General features: G+C 42.5%; 1 protein-coding gene across 2 annotated transcripts in view; it reads left to right on the top strand.

The window, feature by feature from the left end:
• ZNF606 (zinc finger protein 606) overlaps positions 1-21,147 on the top strand; it is a 30,979-nt gene extending 9,832 nt beyond the window's left edge. Inside the window, exons 5-7 of one of the 2 annotated variants that reach the window (XM_019631189.1) lie at positions 11,689-11,815; positions 12,072-12,167; positions 16,944-21,147. In XM_019631189.1, coding sequence (XP_019486734.1) covers positions 11,689-11,815; positions 12,072-12,167; positions 16,944-18,919 — 2,199 coding nt within the window. In that variant the 3' untranslated portion in view covers positions 18,920-21,147. The remainder of the gene's footprint in view (positions 1-11,688; positions 11,816-12,071; positions 12,168-16,943) is intronic. The other variant, XM_019631190.1, reaches the window with a different exon arrangement.
• Positions 21,148-21,377: the final 230 nt, after the last annotated feature.

The following is a 21,377-nucleotide window of genomic DNA, read 5'->3' as shown; positions in this document are numbered from 1 at the left end:
CTGCTGCTCAGAGTTCACACTCCCAAGCCAACCCTTAACCAATGAGACACTCGGCTGGCCCCCACCTGCATTTCTTGGCTCATGGCTCCTTTCTCCATCTTCAAAGTGTGTCACTCTGACGTCTGCTTCCATTGTCACATCTCGCTCTGACTGTCCTGCCAACCTTTTTCACTTGTAAGGACCCTTGTGATGACATCTGGATACTCTTAACTTAATCACACCTCTGCAAACTCCCTTTGAGTTTATTGAGGTAACACTTAAAGTTCTTGGGATTAGGATGTAGGGGATATATTGGGGGAACTGTTATTCAGCCGACCACAGATACCCATGTTTACCAGCTTCACCAACTGTCACCTGTAAGCTTTCTGCCTTCCTTGCCATGTATTCTGACACACAACCTGTTTTGAAAAACGAGTATTTTCAAGTGTATCTTAGATATGTTTTACCTGTAAACACTTCAGTGTATATCAAAGAGATACTTACGATGACCATATATCTTGTCACACCCAACAAAATTAACTTCCTTAGCATTACCTAAGACCCAGTTCACCTTTAGTTTTCCACACTTGTCCCCAGAATGTCTTTATAGTTGTTTTGTTCAAATCAGGGTCCAAATAAGGACTACACATTTCTTGTGCTTTGTATGCTGAAGAAAACAGGTCACTTGTCAGTCTGCCTGATTTTGCCCTGGTGATGTCATTGAATGACTTCCTCCATTCCTTCATTTCCGGTAAACTGGTGGTTGGGCTAAGGCTGCGGTAGATTCAGGTTCTGTCTTTTTGGCAAGAGTACTTCATAGGTGGTGCTGGGTCCTTCCTACTGTGTGGGACCTGTGAGCTCAGGGTGTTTGGGTGTTTCATTTTCAGATGACATGATAGATTTGCAGGTGCCAGTATTGTCAGCCTGACCCCTCCATTATCCGGTTCCCTGTCTGTCTTTCCCATGACTGAGCAGTCACTAATGATCAATGACATTGTCCACTGTTTTATTAAAGGTTGCAGAACCTCTAATGATTTTATTCCTTCTGTCTATTAGATGTGGTTCTTCTATTCCTTTTAAATGTGTTTGTGGGGGGGATTCCATCGTGGTCTTGGGAGTTGTGGAAGGTGAACTTGGGTCTCAATCCACCAGCCTGGCAGCTGACAGTGTTGGTGAACTCTGAATCCATCTAAGGAGATTAGGTAGGTAGCAGGAGATGAGCAGGCCTCCCGGCAGGTCCCCAAGTGCCATCACTCTGAAAGTGAACTGAGGCTTTGCGTTCTGCACTTCTCTACCTGAGGTTACATTTAAGTAAAAAGCTTGCATTACCCCAAAACATGCAAGAAGCAGCCATCAAGGAAACTCAGGTCCCAGGCAGGTGTGTAAGAGGAATACCAAGAAATTGACATTGATGAGTCCAGGGTTGGGGCGGGTTTCACCAAGGGAGGTTGTGGTCAAAAGTTTAAAATGTTTTTTTTGGAATAAGTGGATCATAGGAGCAGGGTCACTTCTGTGTTCTCAGCCAGTCATCGTGTGAAGGTAGAAGGGAGCGTTCAGGACAGAGACCCAGAATTGAGGGCCGGCCCTGATCAGTTTAGAACCAGGGACAGGAAGTCCTGCCATTGGGTAGGAGAGAAGTGATAAGGCAGCTGTGATGGGGTGAGTTAGAGGGTCACAGGGCTCTCAGTGGAAGTGCACTGCACACACGTCCGCTCAGTGGGTCTTTGTCTTTGGTTGATTCTGCACTGATGGAGAGGCCAGAAAGCTGGCTTCCAGCTGGAGGGGAGGACCACAGTGCACAGACAGGCTAAGAGGAGACCTAGAAGTGAGCTGGGGCTGGGGATGTGTGGCATCCCTCCCCTAATGCACAGCTCACTCCCCACCACCACCACAGGGAGGTGTGCCCCTGCCACCACACACACCCCCACCCCACCCCTGTACCCAAGGCTCACGCTGATTACTTCAAGGATTGTAAGTGATACACGCATTCCCCAAATCAGAGGAGGATTATAAGTCATCNTACCTTCCAATTTTTTGTCCATTCTTGAGAATTAATTATAGAAACATCAGCTCCTGTATCTAAAAGACTTTTAAATTTTTTGCCTTGTATCTCAATTTGGCAAACAGGACGAATTCCTGAGATTTTTTTGCTAGAAAAACACCTGCCTGATAGTACTTCCAAATCCTCCGGTTCCCCTTTTCTGCATCCCCTTTTTTCCTGGGAAAATACACGGGAGGAGAAGCAGTTGCGCGACTCGCTCTCCCTTCTTTGCAGACCAGAGAACTGAAGAGGACATTATGACTTGAATTTCTTGCTCAGAATCAGAATCTATGATCCCAGTATGAACAGTAACTCCCTTGGAAGTTAAACAAGAATGACCAAGGAGAAGTCCAACAGTATTAGGAGGGATCGGGCCAAAAATTCCCGTGGATACAAGGAAGGGGGATTCTCCAGGGAGCAATAAAATATCCTGTGCTGTACAGACATCGATTGCAGCACTCCCTTCCGTGGCTGGACTTAGTTGCTGTACTGAAAGTTTTGGGGAGGAGGCACAGCCTGATAATTCTGAGGCGCTGCCTGAATCGTTTATGTCCCAGTTCTTGCCTGGGCCTGGGGCTGGCCCCTTCTTCTGTTTCCCTGAAGCAGAGTGCCATTTCTATTATATACTGACAGGCATTCCGAAGCCCAGTGGTTTCCTTTTTGGCATTTCGGACACAATCCAGGCTGTCTGGGCTCCCTATGAACAGCAGTATTAGGTGGGCGGGAGCTGTTTCTATTTTACTTTCTGCATTCTCTTCTTGTATGACCGGATTTCCCACAATTATAAAAACTTCCAGAGAATTTATTCTGTCCGAATTCTATCCCTGTCATTGTCTGAGCTAACATTGCGGCCTTGAATTGCTCTGTGACATAAACAAATATAACCTGATAAATCAGTCTTTCCTTTCATGGGCCCAATAGCCTTTTTACAATCATTTGCATAATCAAAGACAAGGATTTGTTGAATGATTTCAGCTGCTTGCAAATTAGTTACCTGCTTCCTTATTGCATCTTGCAAGCAGGCTACAAATTCTGTATATGGTTCCGTCGGACCTTGCAGGATTTTTTGAAAAGATTTTGGAGACTGACCATCTGTTTCTATTTTTTCCATGCAATTAAGCAAATCCTTTTTAATTGAGATAAAGCCTGATTATTCATAGCTAGCTGATTCTGGGTGCTTTCCCAGTTACTCGTCCCCAGGAGCTAATCCTGAGAAATAGCAATGTTATGGGACTGGTTGTATCTACTCTGGGTTTCTGCTCCGTCTTGTCCACCAAGTTTTGAATTGTAAAAATGAGCAGGCAAGAGGCATGTGTGAGCCATTATACGCCAATCTATAGAAATTAAACGATTTCCATCAGCCAAATTACGGATTATGTCTAGGGTGAATAGCGAAGTAGGATCATACTGAGTTACAGCAAATTTTAATTCTTTCAATATCTTAAAAGGAAAAGCCTATTACTGAGACTCATAAACTCCATTTGAGTTTGGAGGATCTGTACCAGGAGCAACACGTTCGTGAAATATAACAGGAAAAGCTAAAGCTTCCAAGTCGCCCTCCAGACGCGCCTGCTGGATGCCTCTTGTTTTTTTCTTTTTTTTTTTTTTAAGCTGAGCCATCCTGCTACCTGTTGGCAGCTCAGTGGCTGCTCAGCTCGGGCTGGGAATTGAACTGCTGTTGCTCAGAGCTCAAACTCTTGAGCGAGCTCTTAACCAATTGAGCCACTCGGCAGGCCCCGGATGCCTCTTTCTACTGCGGAATGCTGCGTCTGTGAATCTCTCCTGGGGGGGGGCGAGCGGCAGGGAGGAAAGGGTTAACACCTTCCTCCAGTGGTCTGGAATGTCCCCTGTCCCGCGTAGCTGACGGTGGCAGAGGTGGAGGCAAACGAAGTGAAGGTAAACTATAGCCTTCTTTCTCGTTGTTGTCCCTCCCATCCTCCATGTCTGTTTGTAAAGGCTCTAAAACTGACCGGACTTACCGCCAAGTAATCTAAATTGTTGCTGGGAGAGGAACGCCTGAATAATGTAGTTTACTGAGTTCATCACCGATTTCCTCCCATGCTTTCAAGTCTACTATTCCTAAATTAGGGGACCAGGAACAATAAGTTTCAATTACCCTTAAAAGTTCTTCCAATCTCTGATCTGAATTTTGGGCTCCCCCAGCTTTAAGAAGCTGTTTGAACAGACAAATATAAGGTTTCTTTTGGCTCTCAGTGTTTCCCATGTTAGTAACAAGAAAAAAAGTAAGCGTTTCACTCAAAGTTGATTCAGATGCCCCTCTGGCTGCTTCCCTTGCAGGAATTTAAGGTCCAACTTGGCTATGGCGTGCCTGTATAAACCCCAGGCCTGGTTGACTTCAGTCAAATTGCCGTTATGCCTTCCGATGCGACCACAGAACTCCACATAAGGGCTCACTTGAGCTCCGTAGCTAACGCCGTGGAACTATAGTCAGTCACACACTCACACTCTTTCATACGAAAGTTTTTTAGTAAATTCCCCTTTACCTTGGTTAAATTCTCCGGGATCTTTTCTACCTTTTGGTCCGGTAGTTTGTTGCAACGCCTCCTGGTCCCTTTCACCATTATTTCTCCTTCAGCTTTGACTCATAATCGTCCTTCCTTCTCAAGCCGCACGTTGGGCGCCAGATGTCGTGTCCCACACTACATAGGCAGTGGGAGAACGAGAAGGGTTAAGAAAGAAAAGAAACAGCAGCCAGTAGTTAAATGAGCAAGGGGCCAAGAGTCTCCAGCCTCATGGACTAAGGAGCCCCGAATCGGGCCAACATGCCACTTTTATTTCTCCACATACCCGGAAGTAGCATTGTTCTCGCCACAGTCTGTGAGTCTCATTACTGAGAATTTGCTCAAGCCAGATTACCCATGCCTGCAAGCTGCTATTACTGAGAGTCTGCCTGCAGCGATAAGACAGATGCTTTGCCTTCACACACCTTATACGCATACGACCCCAGTAAGATAAGATCATTATGCTGAGGACAGATCATCAGGTCATTTCCCAAGCAGGTTGAGGGAAGGAATGTAGCTACAGGGGTAGAAGTCCTCCAGTCTCTTTGGGGGCAGGTGAGGACTCATGCTCACCTCCATCATCCCCAAGATTTCTCCTGATGGCCCCCACGTGACTGTGCCTGTCTTAGGTTGTTCTTTCCTTGAGGAATCTTACCTGTCATTGACTAACCAGCCATCTTTTGGGGCCAAACAGGGAGACGCAAGGTGTATGAGCAGTGTCTTCAAAAGGTCAGTTTAGGGTTAAGCACGGGGGGACAGACGGCTGGACAGCTGCGTGGCAACATTATGGCCCTGAAATCTTCCATTATGAGGTCAGTAAACATAACAGTGATTCAAGTTGCCTTTTACATAAGTGACCACATCAATACCTTCCAATTTTTTCTGTTATTTTTCTCATTTCCTGACTAATTCCTGCAGCTTACTGAGCTGGCATCTCACTTATCTTCATCAAACATTAGTNTTTTTCAAAGTGGCATTATCACGTTCCACAATGGCTTGGTCTTGTGGATTGTAAGGAATTCCTGTAGTATGATTAATTTTCCACAGTTCACAGAAGTTAGCAAACTTTGCGCTAGTATAAGCGGGACCATTGTCTGTTTTAATCGCTAGAGGGAGTCCCATGATTGAAAAACAGACAAGCAGATGGCAGCAGGAATGTCCACAGTTTCTCCTGTTTGGACAGTTGCTACAAGAAAGCCCGAGGCAGTATCAACAGAGACGTGCACAAATGATAAACGTCTAAAGGTCGGGATGTGAATCACATCCATTTGCCAGATAGTATTGGGGTCTAAACCCCTAGGATTGACTCCTTCAGGGTACCCCTGTGGGGCGTTAATAATTTGGCAAGTAGGACAAGTTTGGACAATCCTTAGAGCTTGCTTATAAGTAATGAGAAATTGAGTTCGAAGACCGCCAGCTATGATATGAGTTAATAAATGAAACTTGCCTCAGCAACATGAACACTTCCTACCAAGGAATCAGCAAGAACATTGCCATGGGTCATAGGACCAGGTAATGAGGTATGCGCACAAATGTGCGTAATAAGAAATGGATGTTGGCGGTTTCTTACAACCTGTTGAAGCTGAGTAAACAAAATCTGTAGAGATAGATTAGTATTATGAGAAAGGGACGCCGTCTCAATGTTTTCAACAGAATGGACAACATAAGCAGAATCAGAAACAATACTTAAAGGGCCAGAAAAATTCTTCAAAGCAGTTAAGACGGCCACCAGTTCATCCTTTTGTGCTGAAGTGCAGTTAGTGCAGATAAGTTGTTGGCCTTTGTTACTAACAACTGCTGCTTTACTATTGCTAGAGCTATCAGTAAAAACTGTAACACCTTGAGGAATAGGCTCCTGTTGGAGTTTTTTAGGTAGAATCCAATTTGTCTTTTGAAGAAACTGAAATAATTTATTTTTAGGGTAGTGATTATCAATAGTGCCATAAAAATTACTAATAGCAATTTGCCAAGATTCAGAATGAACATTCAAATGAGTAATTTGTTGTTTCTTAAAAGGTACTACTGTTTTATTAGGTTCCTGTCCATTTAGGTGGAGAACTCTGGTGCGAGCACATGATATGAATTCTGAAATTCTACATAACTCGGGAGTGACTTCACAAAGTTGTTAAGCAAGAAAAGCCACTCTACCAGGTCATTTTTCTGAACAATTACCGCCTAGGCGAGTGCGGAGTAGGAAAAATTAAAATTTGTAAAGGTTGAAAAGGATCTATAAACTGAATTTGAACTTCTTGAGTCTTTTGCTCTACAAATTCTAATTCCTGATTAGCCTGAGGGGTTAAATTGCAAGGACTATGTAGTTGAGGTGGTCCTCTTAAAAGAGTGAACAGATTACTGAGGGCTTATGTGGGAATGCCCAAAGTAGGGTGTAGCCAATTAATGTCTCCTAAAAGTTTTTGTACATCATTTAAGGTGGAGATTTTATCTCTTCTTATTTGAACTTTCTGAGGTTGAATAAACCCTAAATATTGTACTGGCATTGTGGTTTGAATTTTATCTGGAGCGATACAAAGCCCTGCTGAGTCGAGTTGTTTTTTAAGTGACTCAAAGCATGCTGCTAAATTTTCTGTGGAAGGTGCAGCACAGAGAATATCATCCATGTAATGGATGATATAGCAATCTGGAAATTCATTTCTTACAGGGAGAACAGCTCTGTCTACAAAAAGGTGACATATGGTTGGGCTATAAAGCATTCCCTGAGGTAGAACTTTCCATTGATATCTCCTCATAGGTTCTTTATTATTAGTTGCAGGAATAGAAAATGCAAATCGAGGACAATCTTGAGGATGCAAAGGGATTGTATAAAAACAATCCTGTAGATCAATTACTATTAAAGGCCAATTTTTTGGAATCATGGACGGTTGTGGGAGTCCAGGCTGTAAAGCACCCATGGGCTCAATGAGAGCATTAACTGCTTGGAGGTCAGTGAGCATTCGCCATTTCCCTGACTTCTTTTTAATAACAAATACTGGTGAGTTCCAGCGACTTGTAGAAGGTTCTATGTGATCTAATTCTAATTGAGTCTGTACTAATTCTGCTAGAGCCTATAATTTTTCCTGAGAGAGGGGCCACTGCTCGATTCATAGAGGCATGTTTTTTACCATTTAAGAGCCACAGGAGTTCATAGCTCTGTGACAGTGGCCCCTACAAAAAATGCTCTTGCGTCTCTGTCCGATAACCTAATCCCTCTTGTCCTTGCTGAGATGAAGGCTGATTGGGTTGAGTAATCCCCTGGTTAAATTTTTCTAAACTTTTTCCTGACATAAATCCCATAACTCAATAATTTTTTATTTTGAGGAGGTATTCAAATCTCTGCCTCCCATTGTGTAAGTAAATCTCTTCCCCAAATATTAACTGGAATATCTGTAATTTAGGGTTGTAAAAATCCTTTTTGTCCNATAGAGGGCGCAGCGTCACTGGCCCTCATGTGGGATCTGAACCGGGGCCCTGCTGCTCAGAGCTGGCGTCCCAAGCCAACTCCTAACCAGTGCACCACTCGGCTGGCCCTATGTAGTTGATTTTTAAATAAGATAGAAAAAATAGGAGTTATAAACCAAAAATGCACTTACAGTCTTGCTATATTTACCTATATGATTACCTTTATTGGTGTTTTATATTTTGAGTTACTATCTAGTGTCCTTTCATTTCAACCTAAAGGACTCCCTTTAGCATTTCTCGTAGGGCAGGTTTGCTAGCAGCAAATTCTCCCATTTTGTTTATCTGGGAATGTCTTGATTTCTCCATTTTTGAAGGATAGTTTTGCCAGATATAGAATTTATTGATAGTTTTTCTTTCTGACCTCCCTGGTTTCTGATGAGAAATAAGCTGTTAGTCTCATGAGGACCACTTGTCTGTGATGAGTTGCTTCTCTCCTGCTGCTTTCAGGATTCTCACTTTGGCTTGAGCTTTTGGCAGTTTCATTACGATGTGTTTGCATGTGGCCTTCTAGATTCCCAGGATACGTTAGAACTTCTCAGAGCCCCCAAGGACATCTCACTGCTTGACTTTTCTTTTCATTTTTTTGGTTTGTGTATTGTTTGCCCCAACTGATTCCCATCATCTCAGACAGTAGTGACTTTAAAACATTGCCTGAAAACATTTGACAGATAGATACCTGCTCCCTAGAAGCTTTTAGCACTATGCAAGTTCCCAACAAGCCTTTCAAGCGGGGTCTTCTAGGGAACCACCAGACAGGTCAAATAAAGATTCTTTGGGGATGAGGCTTTGAAAAAGCTCCAGCTTTGTTCTGTTTCTTCTAGAACCAGAAATATGGGATGTTATTTTCCAAGGCTACTACTGAGTTGGGGAGCCAGAGATGGGACTAGGGTAGGTGAAAATGCCACAAAACTCAGTTATTATAAAAATTCAGGCTTTTCTTTAGTAAACTTTCCCTGGGATGTTGCAAAGCTTTGGATAATTTATAGAATTCTGAAGCAGTTGATTCCAACAGCTTCTGACAGTTTTTTGGTTGCTTTCATGGAGGAACGAAATTTCAGAGGTCCTCGTTTTGCCATTTTCACATCTTGTCCCAGGTAATCACTTTCAGTGTTTATATTGTATATTTCCAGAGGTTTTTTTTTTTTTTTTATGCAACTACAACCATGTAGAGTTAGTTACTTTTCACCTTTCGAAAGGTAGAATACAACACACACTGTTCTGTATCATACTGTTTTTAACTTAACAATGTACCATACCTCTCTTGAGTCCTGAAGGTGGACGACTTCCCATCCACTCTAATGACTCCTTTTGTGGAGTCTCATAAGTTGCTCCCTATTCAGACCTGAAACATTGTAAGGACTCCTGAATTCTGGCAGCTTTAACTCTCCCACCCTTAGTGCTGATCATTCTAAGTTGCCATCCTGAGCCCTGTGGTTCTAGCACCTCCATTCTTAAACTTCTACCATCTTGCAAATCATCTCAGCCATCTCCTTGATCTCAATACAACCAGGACTCTCATCCCTTCCTTCTAGATTATGTCTCCCCATCTTCCTGATGAGTATCCCTGGTACCAGCCTTCAGTGAGTCCTCTAAGCTAGAAACTGAGAAGTCGTCCTGACTTTCTGTTCTTTCCTCTCCCAGAATTAACCTCTCTTCTAAGTCCTGAGATTTTTTCATCCTCTGACATGTCAGCTGTGTCATTAAGCTTCCACCAACACCACTCTCAGGTCCCTTCCTCATAAAATTGCAGCTCAAGTTGATGATTAAATTCTTGTTAATAGCCACCTCAGGTGTTATGGTGTCATGTCCCGCATGACATGGGCAGTGGGAGAATGAGAGGGGGCGGCAAAAGGTTAAGAAAGAAAAGAAACAGCAGCCAATAGTTAAATGAGTGTGGGGCCAAGAGTCTCCAGCCTCGTGGACTAAGGAGCCCCGAATCGGGCCAACATGCCGCTTTTATTTCTCCACATACCTGGAAGTAGCATTGTTCTCGCCACAGTCTGTGAGTCTCATTCCTGAGAACTTGCTCAAGCCAGATTACCCATGCCTGCAAGCTGCTATTACCGAGAGTCTGCCTGCAGTGATAAGACAGATACTCTGCTTTCACACACCCTATATGCATACAACCCTAGGAAGATAAGATTATTATGCTGAGGACAGATACTATCACACCACCTGGTCACTTCCCAAGCAGGTTGAGGGAAGGAATGTAGCTACAGAGGTAGAAACTCTCCAGTCTCTTTGGGGGTGGGTGAGGGCTCATGCCCACCTCCATCAGCCCCAAGATTTCTCCTGATGGCCCCCATGTGACTGTGCCTGGCTTAGGTTGTTCCTTCCTCGAGGAATCTTACCCGTTATTGACTAACCAGCCATCCTTTGGGGCCAAACAGGAGACGCAAGGTGTATGAGCAGTGTCCTCAAAAGGGTCAGTTTAGGGTTAAGCACGGGGGGGACAGATGGCTGGACAGCTGCGTGGCAACATCTCCCCTTTTCTGTTTTTTTGCAGCATGAGAAACACAGACTTAGTGGATTTTTCATTCAATGCCTTTCGGAGGGCTTTTTGTTCACATTTGAGAACTAAACGAAACAAAGAATATTAAACAGAATTGCCATTGCACCCGCAAACCCAACCAAAGTTTTATCCAACTAATGGAATTTAAAGCACAGAGTCCTTCCGCAGCCACTGAGAATGTCTCTTCTCCAGGGAGGAGCTGGAGTTTGGAGTTAGACATCTGATCCCGTGAATGGTCTCAGCCATGTGTCTTTTCCGCTGGTTGTTTTTCTTTTTTTGGCTGCCAGTCAAGTCAATTTTTGGTGGGCTGTTGTTCGTGGTAGGGTTTGACACACCAACCAGGTACTCACAAAGGACATTCTTCTGGGCCTGGAGAAATACAAGCAAAGCCTCGTCCCCATGTTAGTAAGGTTCCTAGATGCCATTGATTAGTTTGAATATCTTTCCACCAAATTAGAACATTCTTCAAAGGTTTCGGTNCAACCCAGCTCCAGGTTGAGCTGTTGTTCAGCATCTTAGCTGTAGAGGGCAGTGTCACTGGCCCTCATATGTGGGATCCGAACCGGGGCCCTCTGACGTCCCAAGCCAGCTCTTAACCAATGCGCCACTCGGCCGGCCCTGAGTGCTTTTGACAGCAACTGTGACTGATTGTCCTTGGCTCAATCCTGCCCGACCTTAGCTCCAGTCCTTCGGACAGAGATGACCTGGGGACAGAAAATTTCTTACTGTGTCCAGGAATACAGGCTGTGAGTGTTTAGATCACCCTTCCAGGTCCTAGCCCCAAAGTCTCTGGTCTGGTCAAAGGTTGTAATGTGCATCCACCTGATCATGGCCTTATTAAGTATCTATGCATATATCTCCAGAGAAGGGGCCTTGCCTTAGTGGAAATCCTGTCCACACTGGCCAGTATCACTAGGATTGGGCAAGAGTCTTGGGAGCGACCTGCTCATCTTTGTTGTGGTTATTGTGGCCCAGATGGCTAATTCCTAAGAGCATATCCAAGATTTGGGTCCCTGGGTGGCTCCCAGTGAGACCTGACCCCCATCAGAATATTAAAGATATGCATGGCTATTGCCCTACATCCTGTCTCCTTCTCAGGGCTGTCCACCTCCCTTCATTCTCAGAAAACACTGGAGGGGGTGGCTCCAGGCTGAGGAGGAACATGTGTGCTCTTTTAGGAACCAGTGACCTTCCGGGACGTGGCAGTAGACTTCACCCAGGAGGAGTGGGGGCAGCTGGGCCCCGCCCAGAGGACCCTGTACCGTGACGTGATGCTGGAGACCTACGGGCACCTGCTCTCTGTGGGTAAGGCAGGTGCTGCCCATGTAAATGAAGCTATTTCCACTGCAGTACCTTCTGTGCTCCGTGTTTAAGGCACAAGGACCTCAGGAGGGCTCAGTTGACCTTGAGCCCTAAGCGTCAAGGATGAAATTCCTAACGTTTATAAAGCAAGAAGTGGGGGGAGGGGGTGCTGCTTATTCTGCCCAAGTGACAGGTCAGGGAGGAAAAGGCAAGAAAAGCTTTCTAGGCTACATGAGTCCGTGTTTTTCCTCACGTGTAGGGAAGCAGATTGCCAAGCCTGAGGTCATCTCCCTGTTGGAGCAAGGAGAAGAGCCATGGTTGGTGGATCACATATATCCTCAGAGCACCTGTCCAGGTGAGAACGGGCCCCAGGTGGGAGTAAGAAACCTTTCCCCAAGCGCACCTTAATAGAGAAATGGGCTGAGGCCATGAGGAGTCACCTTCCTGAGACACACACAGTTCCCTCCAAGAGCCTTATCCCTTGCCTCTTTTTTTTTTTAAAGATTTTATTGGGGAATTGGGGGAGGGGAACAGTGTTGGGGAATTGAGGGAGGGGACCAGCCAAGTTGTTTTTCTTCAGTCTTCGTTGTGGAGGGCTCCAGTCGCCATCTGGCTTCCCGTTGGCAGCTTGTGGCCTCTAAGCTCACGGTGCTGTGTTCAATCTTAGTTGCGGGTGGGCATAGCCACCATCCTATGCAGGAGTTGAACCAGCAGCCTTGTTGTTAAGAGCACACGCTCTATTCACTGAGCCATTCTGGCGGCAGTTCAGCTCAAGGTGTCGAGTTCAGTCTTAGTTGTGGGTGGGCATAGCCCACCACTGAACAGACAGTCTTGTTGTTACACCAGCTGAGCCATCCTGCCACCTGTTGGCAGCTCAGCGACAGCTCAGCTCGGGTGCAGCGTCACTGGCCCATGTGGGAATCGAACCGGTGGCCCTGTTGCTCAGAGCTTGTGCTGTTAAGCCAACTCTTAACCAGCTGAGCCATTCGGCCGCCCCCTGCATTGTTTTTTTTGCTGCTGTTGATTCAGAGCAGATATGCCCACTTTTTTAACAAGGTGAGTTATTGTAAACTGCACTTTCTTTCCTTGCCATCTGCTCTCCTGATACCTCTCAAATTCTCTGCTATGCCTTTCTCTCAGATGACTTCTCATTTTGTAACCTGCTTTTTAATTTCGTTTTACTTCATTTATCGTCAAACTTGTTTTCTATAGCCATAGACTCTTCTCCTTTTTTTTTATTTCTCTCATTTGCCATTTGCAAGTTGGAAAAATAGTAACAAGGGAAGGGGCAGGATACGGACTCAACTTTCATCTATAAACAGTGGTCACTAAACAGGGGACATTTCATTATTTCCCTTAAATTCACAGGAGCTAGGAAGCCTGCTTTCCATCCTGCGGGGTGGCCCTCTCTGGGCAACTCCTGGGTCTGTGAGGTGGTGGGAGGAGGAAGAATCAACACACACTATCCTAGAGGCTAGAAAATATGCTTAGGAAATTCTCTGTGCTCATGGTGGGAAAATTGAGCTCCTTGGGCTATCAAGGCTTTAGGTATCCCTGACCTGGATATCCCTACCAGAAACCAGAACTAGACTCCAGAAGTCTCACCCAAGGCAGGCTTCATCTACCTAGAAGTAACAGCTGGAGCCTGGGGTTCACTTTCACTCTGGGGCCAGTATAGTGCCCCAGCAGCCTCTCTTGCTTTAACTCTCCGACTCCCTTCCATATTGTAAGGAGACTGACCTTGGCATTCTACAACCATATCTGGGAGCAGGGACAGTCATCGACCAAAAATACTGGACTTTCTGAAATCCAGAAAGATGCACATCAGTGACTATTTTTACTTTTTTGACCTATTTTATTTTTAGAACTTGATCCCAAGTATATGTCCTGCAGTGCCACTGAGAGGTTTTGGTTTTTTTTAATTTGTTTTAGGTGTACAAAACAATGTACACCTAAATTGTTAGACATTTATACCCCTCACAAAGTGACAACCCCTTTCCCCCAATCTACTACCCCTCTGACATCGTATAAAGCTGTTAAAATTCTGTTTTCCATTGATTCTATTCCCTATGCCACAGGCTCTTTAAAAAAACCAAGAACATTGTTTTTTTTAACGTAGGTGTAATGTATTCACATGGTTGAAAAAACTCAAAGATATAAAATAGGTAAGGTGAAAAAAAAATCTCATTATTATTCTCTCCTCTTAACCACATTATTGTTACCCTCACACACACACACACACACACACACAAAACCACTTTTTTTTCCTATGAATTTTTGAGTTCTTTTATTAGTGGTTGCCATGCAGATTATAATTAACATCTTGACCTCTAATAATCAAGTTTGAATTAATACCAATTTAATTTTGATAGTATTTAAAGCTTTGCTTCTGTGTAGCTCTGTCTTCCCCCTTTTCTACTACTATTGTCATAGGTCACACCTATACATTATGTGCCCCTTACCATATACTTATAATTACTTTATGTAGTTGTTTTTTTCCCCAAAGATTTTATTATTGGGGAATTGGGGGAGGGGAACAGANATACCTTCCAATTTTTTCTGTTATTTTTCTCATTTCCTGACTAATTCCTGCAGCTTACTGAGCTGGCATCTCACTTATCTTCATCAAACATTAGTCACATCATGCCTTTCCCCCTGCTGTACTTACTAACGGTTTGTCTGCGGGTCTGCATTTGAGTCGTGATCGAAGGCTGAACTCATGTTATTACTCTGTGTGAAGCCTTCCTTAATTGCCTCTGTCAGTGCTAATCTTTCCGATCTTCTACCCATTTAGTACCCATAATCCCACAGTTCCTTAGTGGTACATGGTATGCATTGTGCATAACTGTTTAGTATGTCCTCTCATTACAGAGATTCTAACTTCCAGGTGAAAGTTATAGTTGGTCTTTACATCTGTACTTTCTTGTCTTTTCTCTGGTTCTGGATACTCAGGCCAGAAGGGTGTAAAATTGGACAAGAAGTGTTTATTTGGTCAGTGCGTTGGTCGGCTACCATTTTTAGGAGTTTTTACTGGAAGGGTTCAAAAGCTATATGAAGATTATTTCCTAACTTATAGGAGCTAAGCTTGAAATTGGTAATAAGTGCCAGTTCTTGAGCAAAGTAGAGCTTCTGTTGTAATGGACTTGGATAGTAAAAGGGGGAAAATGATGTGTGGTGAAGAGAGAACAAGAAAAACCTAGAGAAAGAGGACAGGGTCTAGGTCCTGTTTTGTACCTGCAGCTTTAGACTCTGAGTTAGGCTGAATGATGACACTCCCCCCAGAAAAACATGTTCACTCCTAAACCTGTGAACCTGGCATCTTATATAGCAAAGAGGGCTTTTCAGATGTGAATAAATGAAAGAACTTGAGATGGAGAGATTATTGCATATTACCTGGATGGATCCATCATAATCATGTGGTCCTGATATGAATGAAGCAGTAGTGGCTGAAACACAGAGAAGAGATGTGGTTGACAGAAGCAGAGGCCAAAATTATGTGCTTTGAAGATATGAAGGTGACAATTAAGTTCGTGAACATGTTGCAGTGACGTTGGTAACCTTTTTTTATATATCAGAGGGATTATTCATTATGAATTTGTACCAACTAGACAAACAGCTAACCAAATTTACTATTTGGAAAAGGCCACGTGAAAAAGTTCGATGACCTAAATTTTCACCAACAATTCATGGCTCTTGCATCATGACAATGCATCAGCTCACACAGCACTGTTTGTGAGGGTGTTTTTAGCCAGTAAACAAATAACTGTGTTGGAACACCCTCCCTACCTACCTGATCTGGCCCCCAACGACTTCTTTCTTTACCCAAAGATAAATGAAATATTGAAAGGAAGACATTTTGATGACATTCAGGACATCAAGGGTAATACAATGACAACTGTGATGGCCATTCCAGAAAGAGTTGCAGAATTTCTCTGAAGGGTGGACTAGTCGCTGGCGTCGGTGCATAGCTTCCCACAGGAAGCCCTTTGAAGGTGACCCATACTGATATTCAGCAATGAGATATGTAGCAGTTTTTCTAGGATGAGTTCGCGAACTTAATTGTCCCTCCTTGTAGAGGAAGGAGGCACAAGCCAAGGAATGCAGGCATCTTCTAAAAGAAGAAAAGGCAAGGATGTGGATTCTCCCCTAGAGTTTTGAAGGGAAGCTATTTTGATTTTAGCCCAGTGAAAGCCATTTTGGATTTTGACTTCCAGACTGTATGATAGTAAGTTTGTGTTATTTGAAGCCTCTACTTGATGGGTGTGGTAGTTTGTTGCAGTAGCAGCAGCAAACTAATGCAGACCCCTTCAGTTGTTGGAGGACTGATACCTCAGCATTGATGACAGTTGGCTTCATATATTGAATTTGCCAGACATTTCACTGTATTCACAATCTCATTTAATCATCAGAAAAGTCCTCTAATGACAGTGGCAGAGTCAGTATTTAAATACAGATTATCAGACTATAACTCATATATCTGTTTTATCACAATATACTGCCTTTCAAGTTCATCTCTTGTGTCATTGCTCCACAAATGATTCCATAGTTGTTAGAAGAACTTTAGGATTGTCCTTAAATGGTGTGACTTTTGCCCGTTGGGCTAATGAATTTTGTGTTATTGACTGAACTCTATGGAGTAGGAAGTAATGTGATAGCATATTTTCATAGATAACATCCTGGTTTGAAGCCCCTGTTGGTGATTTCTTTTAATGCTACCCCCTCCTATTTTGGTAGGTGTCAAAACGGGAGCAGTAAGGGCATTATAACACATAAATAAATTAAGACACCTTGGTAATGTAAACATTATTTGTTAAGGGCCTGGTTGCTCATCTATCTTTTGTTATTGCTTTCCTGCACACCCTTACTCTGGTCCCCATGTTCATGGGAAAATACTCTTGAATGGATTTTATCAGTATTTAAGCAAACACTTTATATTTTGGTTACCTACTTTTGTTCAGTTTTCACTGTTCTCCTCCTCCCTATTGTGATGTTTCTGTGTATTACAAGTCTATTTGAAAACAAGTTCAGACTTGCCTTTTCAATAATATGGACAAAAAAAAAATCACTGTTTCCATTCTATTCTTAGAAATTCTTTCTCTGTGTTCTCACAGCTTTTTTCTGTTTATTTCAGAAATGATGAGAAAACTTGAAAGCAAAGCATTGATCCCAACGCAGAGCATTTTTGAGGAAGAACAATCCCATAACTTGAACGTATGGGATGATCCTTGGTTCTCCAAGTTAGAAATTTTGGGATGTAAAGACCAATTAGAAATGTACCACATGAGCCAGAGTACAGCTATGAGGCAGATGGTCTTCATGCAAAAGCAAGTACTATCTCAAAGAGGCTCTGAGTTCTGTGAACTTGGGGCAGAGTGTAGCCAGAGCTTAAACTTTGTTCCATCTAAGAGATTTTCTCAAATAGAACATTTCTATAAGCCTGATACAAATGCTGAAAGTTGGAGATGTAATTCAGCCATAATGTATGCAGATAAGATTACTTGTGAAAGTAATGATTATGACAAAGCCTTCTGCCAGTCTGTGCAACCTATTCACCCTTCAAGGATGCAAACTGGAGATAACCTTTTCAAATGTACTGATGCTATTAAATCTTTCAATCATATACTACATTTTGGTGATCATAATGGAATGCATACAGGAGGAAAACTCTATGAATATAAGGAATACCATCAAATCTTTAACCAGAGCCCATCCTTTAATGAACATTCAAGACCTCATATTGGAGAAAACCAGTATGGTTACAAAGAATATGAGAATATCTTTTACTTCTCATCCTTTATGGAGCATCAAAAAATTGGCACTGTAGAGAAAGCATATAAATACAATGAATGGGAGAAAGTCTTTGGGTATGACTCATTCCTCACTCAACATACAAGCACTTACACTGCAGAGAAACCCTATGAATACAATGAATGTGGGACATCGTTCATCTGGAGCTCTTATCTTATCCAGCATAAGAAAACTTATACCGGAGAGAAGCCCTATGAATGTGATAAATGTGGAAAAGTGTTTAGGAATCGTTCAGCCCTTACTAAACATGAACGGACTCACACTGGAATAAAACCCTATGAATGTAATAAATGTGGAAAAGCCTTCAGCTGGAATTCTCATCTTATTGTGCATACGAGAATTCATACAGGAGAGAAACCTTACGTATGCAATGAATGTGGGAAGTCTTTCAACTGGAATTCCCATCTTATTGGACATCAGAGAACTCATACTGGAGAGAAACCCTTTGAATGTAGTGAATGCGGGAAATCTTTCAGCTGGAGCTCCCATCTTATTGCCCACATGAGAATGCATACTGGAGAGAAACCCTTTAAATGTGATGAATGTGAAAAAGCTTTTAGGGATTACTCAGCCCTTAGTAAACATGAAAGAACTCACTCTGGAGCAAAACCATATAAATGTACTGAATGTGGAAAATCCTTCAGCTGGAGCTCCCACCTTATTGCCCATCAGAGAACTCACACGGGAGAGAAACCCTATAACTGTCAGGAATGTGGCAAAGCATTCAGAGAACGCTCAGCCCTCACTAAACATGAAATTATTCATTCTGGAATTAAGCCTTATGAATGTAATAAATGTGGAAAATCCTGCAGCCAGATGGCTCATCTTGTTAGACATCAAAGGACTCACACTGGAGAAAAGCCCTATGAATGCAATAAATGTGGGAAATCTTTCAGCCAGAGCTGTCACCTGGTTGCTCATCGGAGAATTCATACTGGTGAGAAGCCCTATAAATGTAATCAATGTGAAAGATCCTTTAACTGTAGCTCTCACCTTATTGCGCACCGGAGAACTCACACTGGAGAGAAACCATATAGGTGCAACGAATGTGGGAAAGCATTTAATGAGAGTTCGTCCCTTATTGTACATCTGAGAAACCATACTGGAGAAAAACCCTACAAATGTAGTCATTGTGAGAAGGCTTTTTGTAAGAATTCTTCTCTTATTATTCATCAGAGAATGCACAGTGGAGAGAAACGCTTTATATGCAGTGACTGTGGAAAAGCTTATAGTGGTCACTCAGCCCTGCTTCAACACCAGAGGAGCCATAGTGAAGAGAAACTCTGTGAATTGAATTGAATGAATTTTTGAATGAAAGATTTTCTTTCGTACATTTGATAACACATTGAAGAAAAAACCCTTACAAGTATAATCAAGAGGGGAAATTTTTTAGTAAGAGTTCAATAAGACTTCTCCCCTTATTACTAAATAGAAAATATCTTCTTAGAAGAAACGTATGAATAAAAAGAATAGAAGAAAACTTAGCAGATCTGTAGCCCTTATTTAACCTCAGATAATTACAGTGAAGAAAACTCCAAACTCCTCTTGTGGTCCACCAGCAATCCTACTTAAGGAACTTGAATGTAGGGAATGAGACATATTTTAGTAAGAGGTCTTAACTATTTATGGATCAGAGTGCATTGTTAAGAGAAAAACCTTATGCTAGGAAAAGGAGGAAACATACTGTTTTGCATCAAGCTGGAGATTTACAATAACATTTTGTGCATAATTATGGAAATACAGATTCTGTTATTATAATGTGAGGGTCTAGGTGCCCTTTAAGGAATAGAATATGGAATACTAAATCTGAATTTAAGAAAAAAAATAGTATTGAATGAGATATTTACTGATGATAAAGATTAACCTTAGAAAATATTAGTAAATGAGATTTCTAATGGTGGAAATGTTATTGCCTAGAAGTATGAGACTGATGTTGTTGGAACAAATGGTGATACTTTATAACCCAGTATGTTGTTGTCCGTGGTTTACTCATTCCTGCATTGTTGGACATTAGTTATTTGTTTTAGGCAATCACTATAAGTTATAATTATGGACACTGCATCAATATACATAACCTGAAGGAATAAAAAGGACACAGAGTTGTATATACATATCTACTATGATACCCAAAAAATGTATATGGATAAGGACTGAAAAGACCCATGGAGAAATTAACCCAGTTAATTTTTTAAAAATTTAATGTTTAACACAGCACTTACCATGTGCTAGGCTTTGTTTCAAATGCTTTTCAAATATTAACTTGTTCAATCCCCTTAGTTCTATAAGATAGGTTCTATTATTATGCTAGTTTTACAAATGGAGAAACTGAGGTGGAGATGTTGAGAAACCTACCTAAGGACACACAGCTAGCAAGGAGTAACACTGAGATTGTTTGACTCCAGAGTTCATGTTTTTAACCTCTGTGTTACGCTGCCTCTCCAGTGATTTTTTTCCCCTAATAGTTTTTTCTTTTGTTCAGTGTTTCTATAGTAGATATTTGATAATAAAAATCAAGAAATTTCTAAACAGTGAAAAATAAAATTACTTGGCTCTCTTTCCTGAAGGATTTCTGGTAACATGAGAGCTAAGCTCCCTTTGGAATATGAAGTCTGGACTGGACATTCAGGAGGACTGCATTTTCTGGGACCTGGGTTTCCTAGAATTTTACCACCCACAACCTTGAGGATTACAGCAGAATGGGCTGGGAGACGCTCTGGAGGTTTGGGCAAGTCAGAGGAATGCTTGATGGGGCAGAGGGCAGGAGATGCCACTGCATATGGGAGCACCATTTCACAAGTTGTTTTTATCTTCTCTAGATGAAAAGATTGCTTGATCACAGGATTCAGAAGTCCTTGTGGAGTGCTCTCTGAGTGCTCACAGGGGGAAGGGGGCAAGATGGATAGGAGGACTTGGGTGGCTTCTCTCTAGTTTACAAATATGCCTGTTATTTCCCTAACATAGGGCCAAAAATCCTTCCTGGATAGGCTTCCAGGGTATTCATTAGAAATCCAGGGTATAAAAGGTTCATGTAGGTCCACGACGCCTCAGTAGTTGACAAACAGTGGCCTTCTGGTGTCAGGAGATGCTGTATTCACCATATGACTGTTGTCTCTGGAGCTTACATAGGTAATAATCTGATCCCCTATCTTTCAGGGCTTAATGCATTGTGTCACCCAATAAATGTTGCAGGAGTAAATGTAATTGAATGAAATTTTCATGTGATTTGAGCAAAGACCAGTGGAGAGAATCGAGTTAGCAATATCATCTCTAAGAGAACGCAGCCTAATGTATCAAGTGTCATACTGCCAATATGTGGGTATTGTGTTCTAATACCCAATGTAATAAATACACTGAGTGAATCCAGATTCTCTGACTTAGGGACTCCAAGAGGTTTTATAAGTCACACACAATATTCCACAAGCATCCTGTCAAGTTATTCTATAACTTATCAAGATTAGTGTCTTTTAAAAACCCTTGAACAAACCTTACCTCACAGGCGCTCCTGACAGACAACTTTCCTTCCTGTTTCCCAGAGAGAGTACAAGCAAGCAGCAGAGGCCTCCATGACATCTACTTCTCCCTACCACCTTCCAGCGTTGGTTCCTGTGTTTTAGAAAGCGAAATGCCTCGAGTTGTCTGTTCTTACTGTCTTCACTGCCTTTCCAGTCTTTCTTGAACCCACTCCAAGCCTAACTCGCTGTCAGGTGGCCTCCAGGTTGCTAAGTCCAATGTTCAATTCTGTTTTCTTCTTCCTTGA

The sequence above is a fragment of the Hipposideros armiger genome, unplaced genomic scaffold (genome assembly GCF_001890085.2).
Source record: "Hipposideros armiger isolate ML-2016 unplaced genomic scaffold, ASM189008v1 scaffold_986, whole genome shotgun sequence".
Taxonomy (NCBI): Eukaryota; Metazoa; Chordata; class Mammalia; order Chiroptera; family Hipposideridae; genus Hipposideros; species Hipposideros armiger.
Note: the sequence above shows the minus strand (reverse complement) of the source record. Positions and strands in the feature narration are given on the sequence as shown.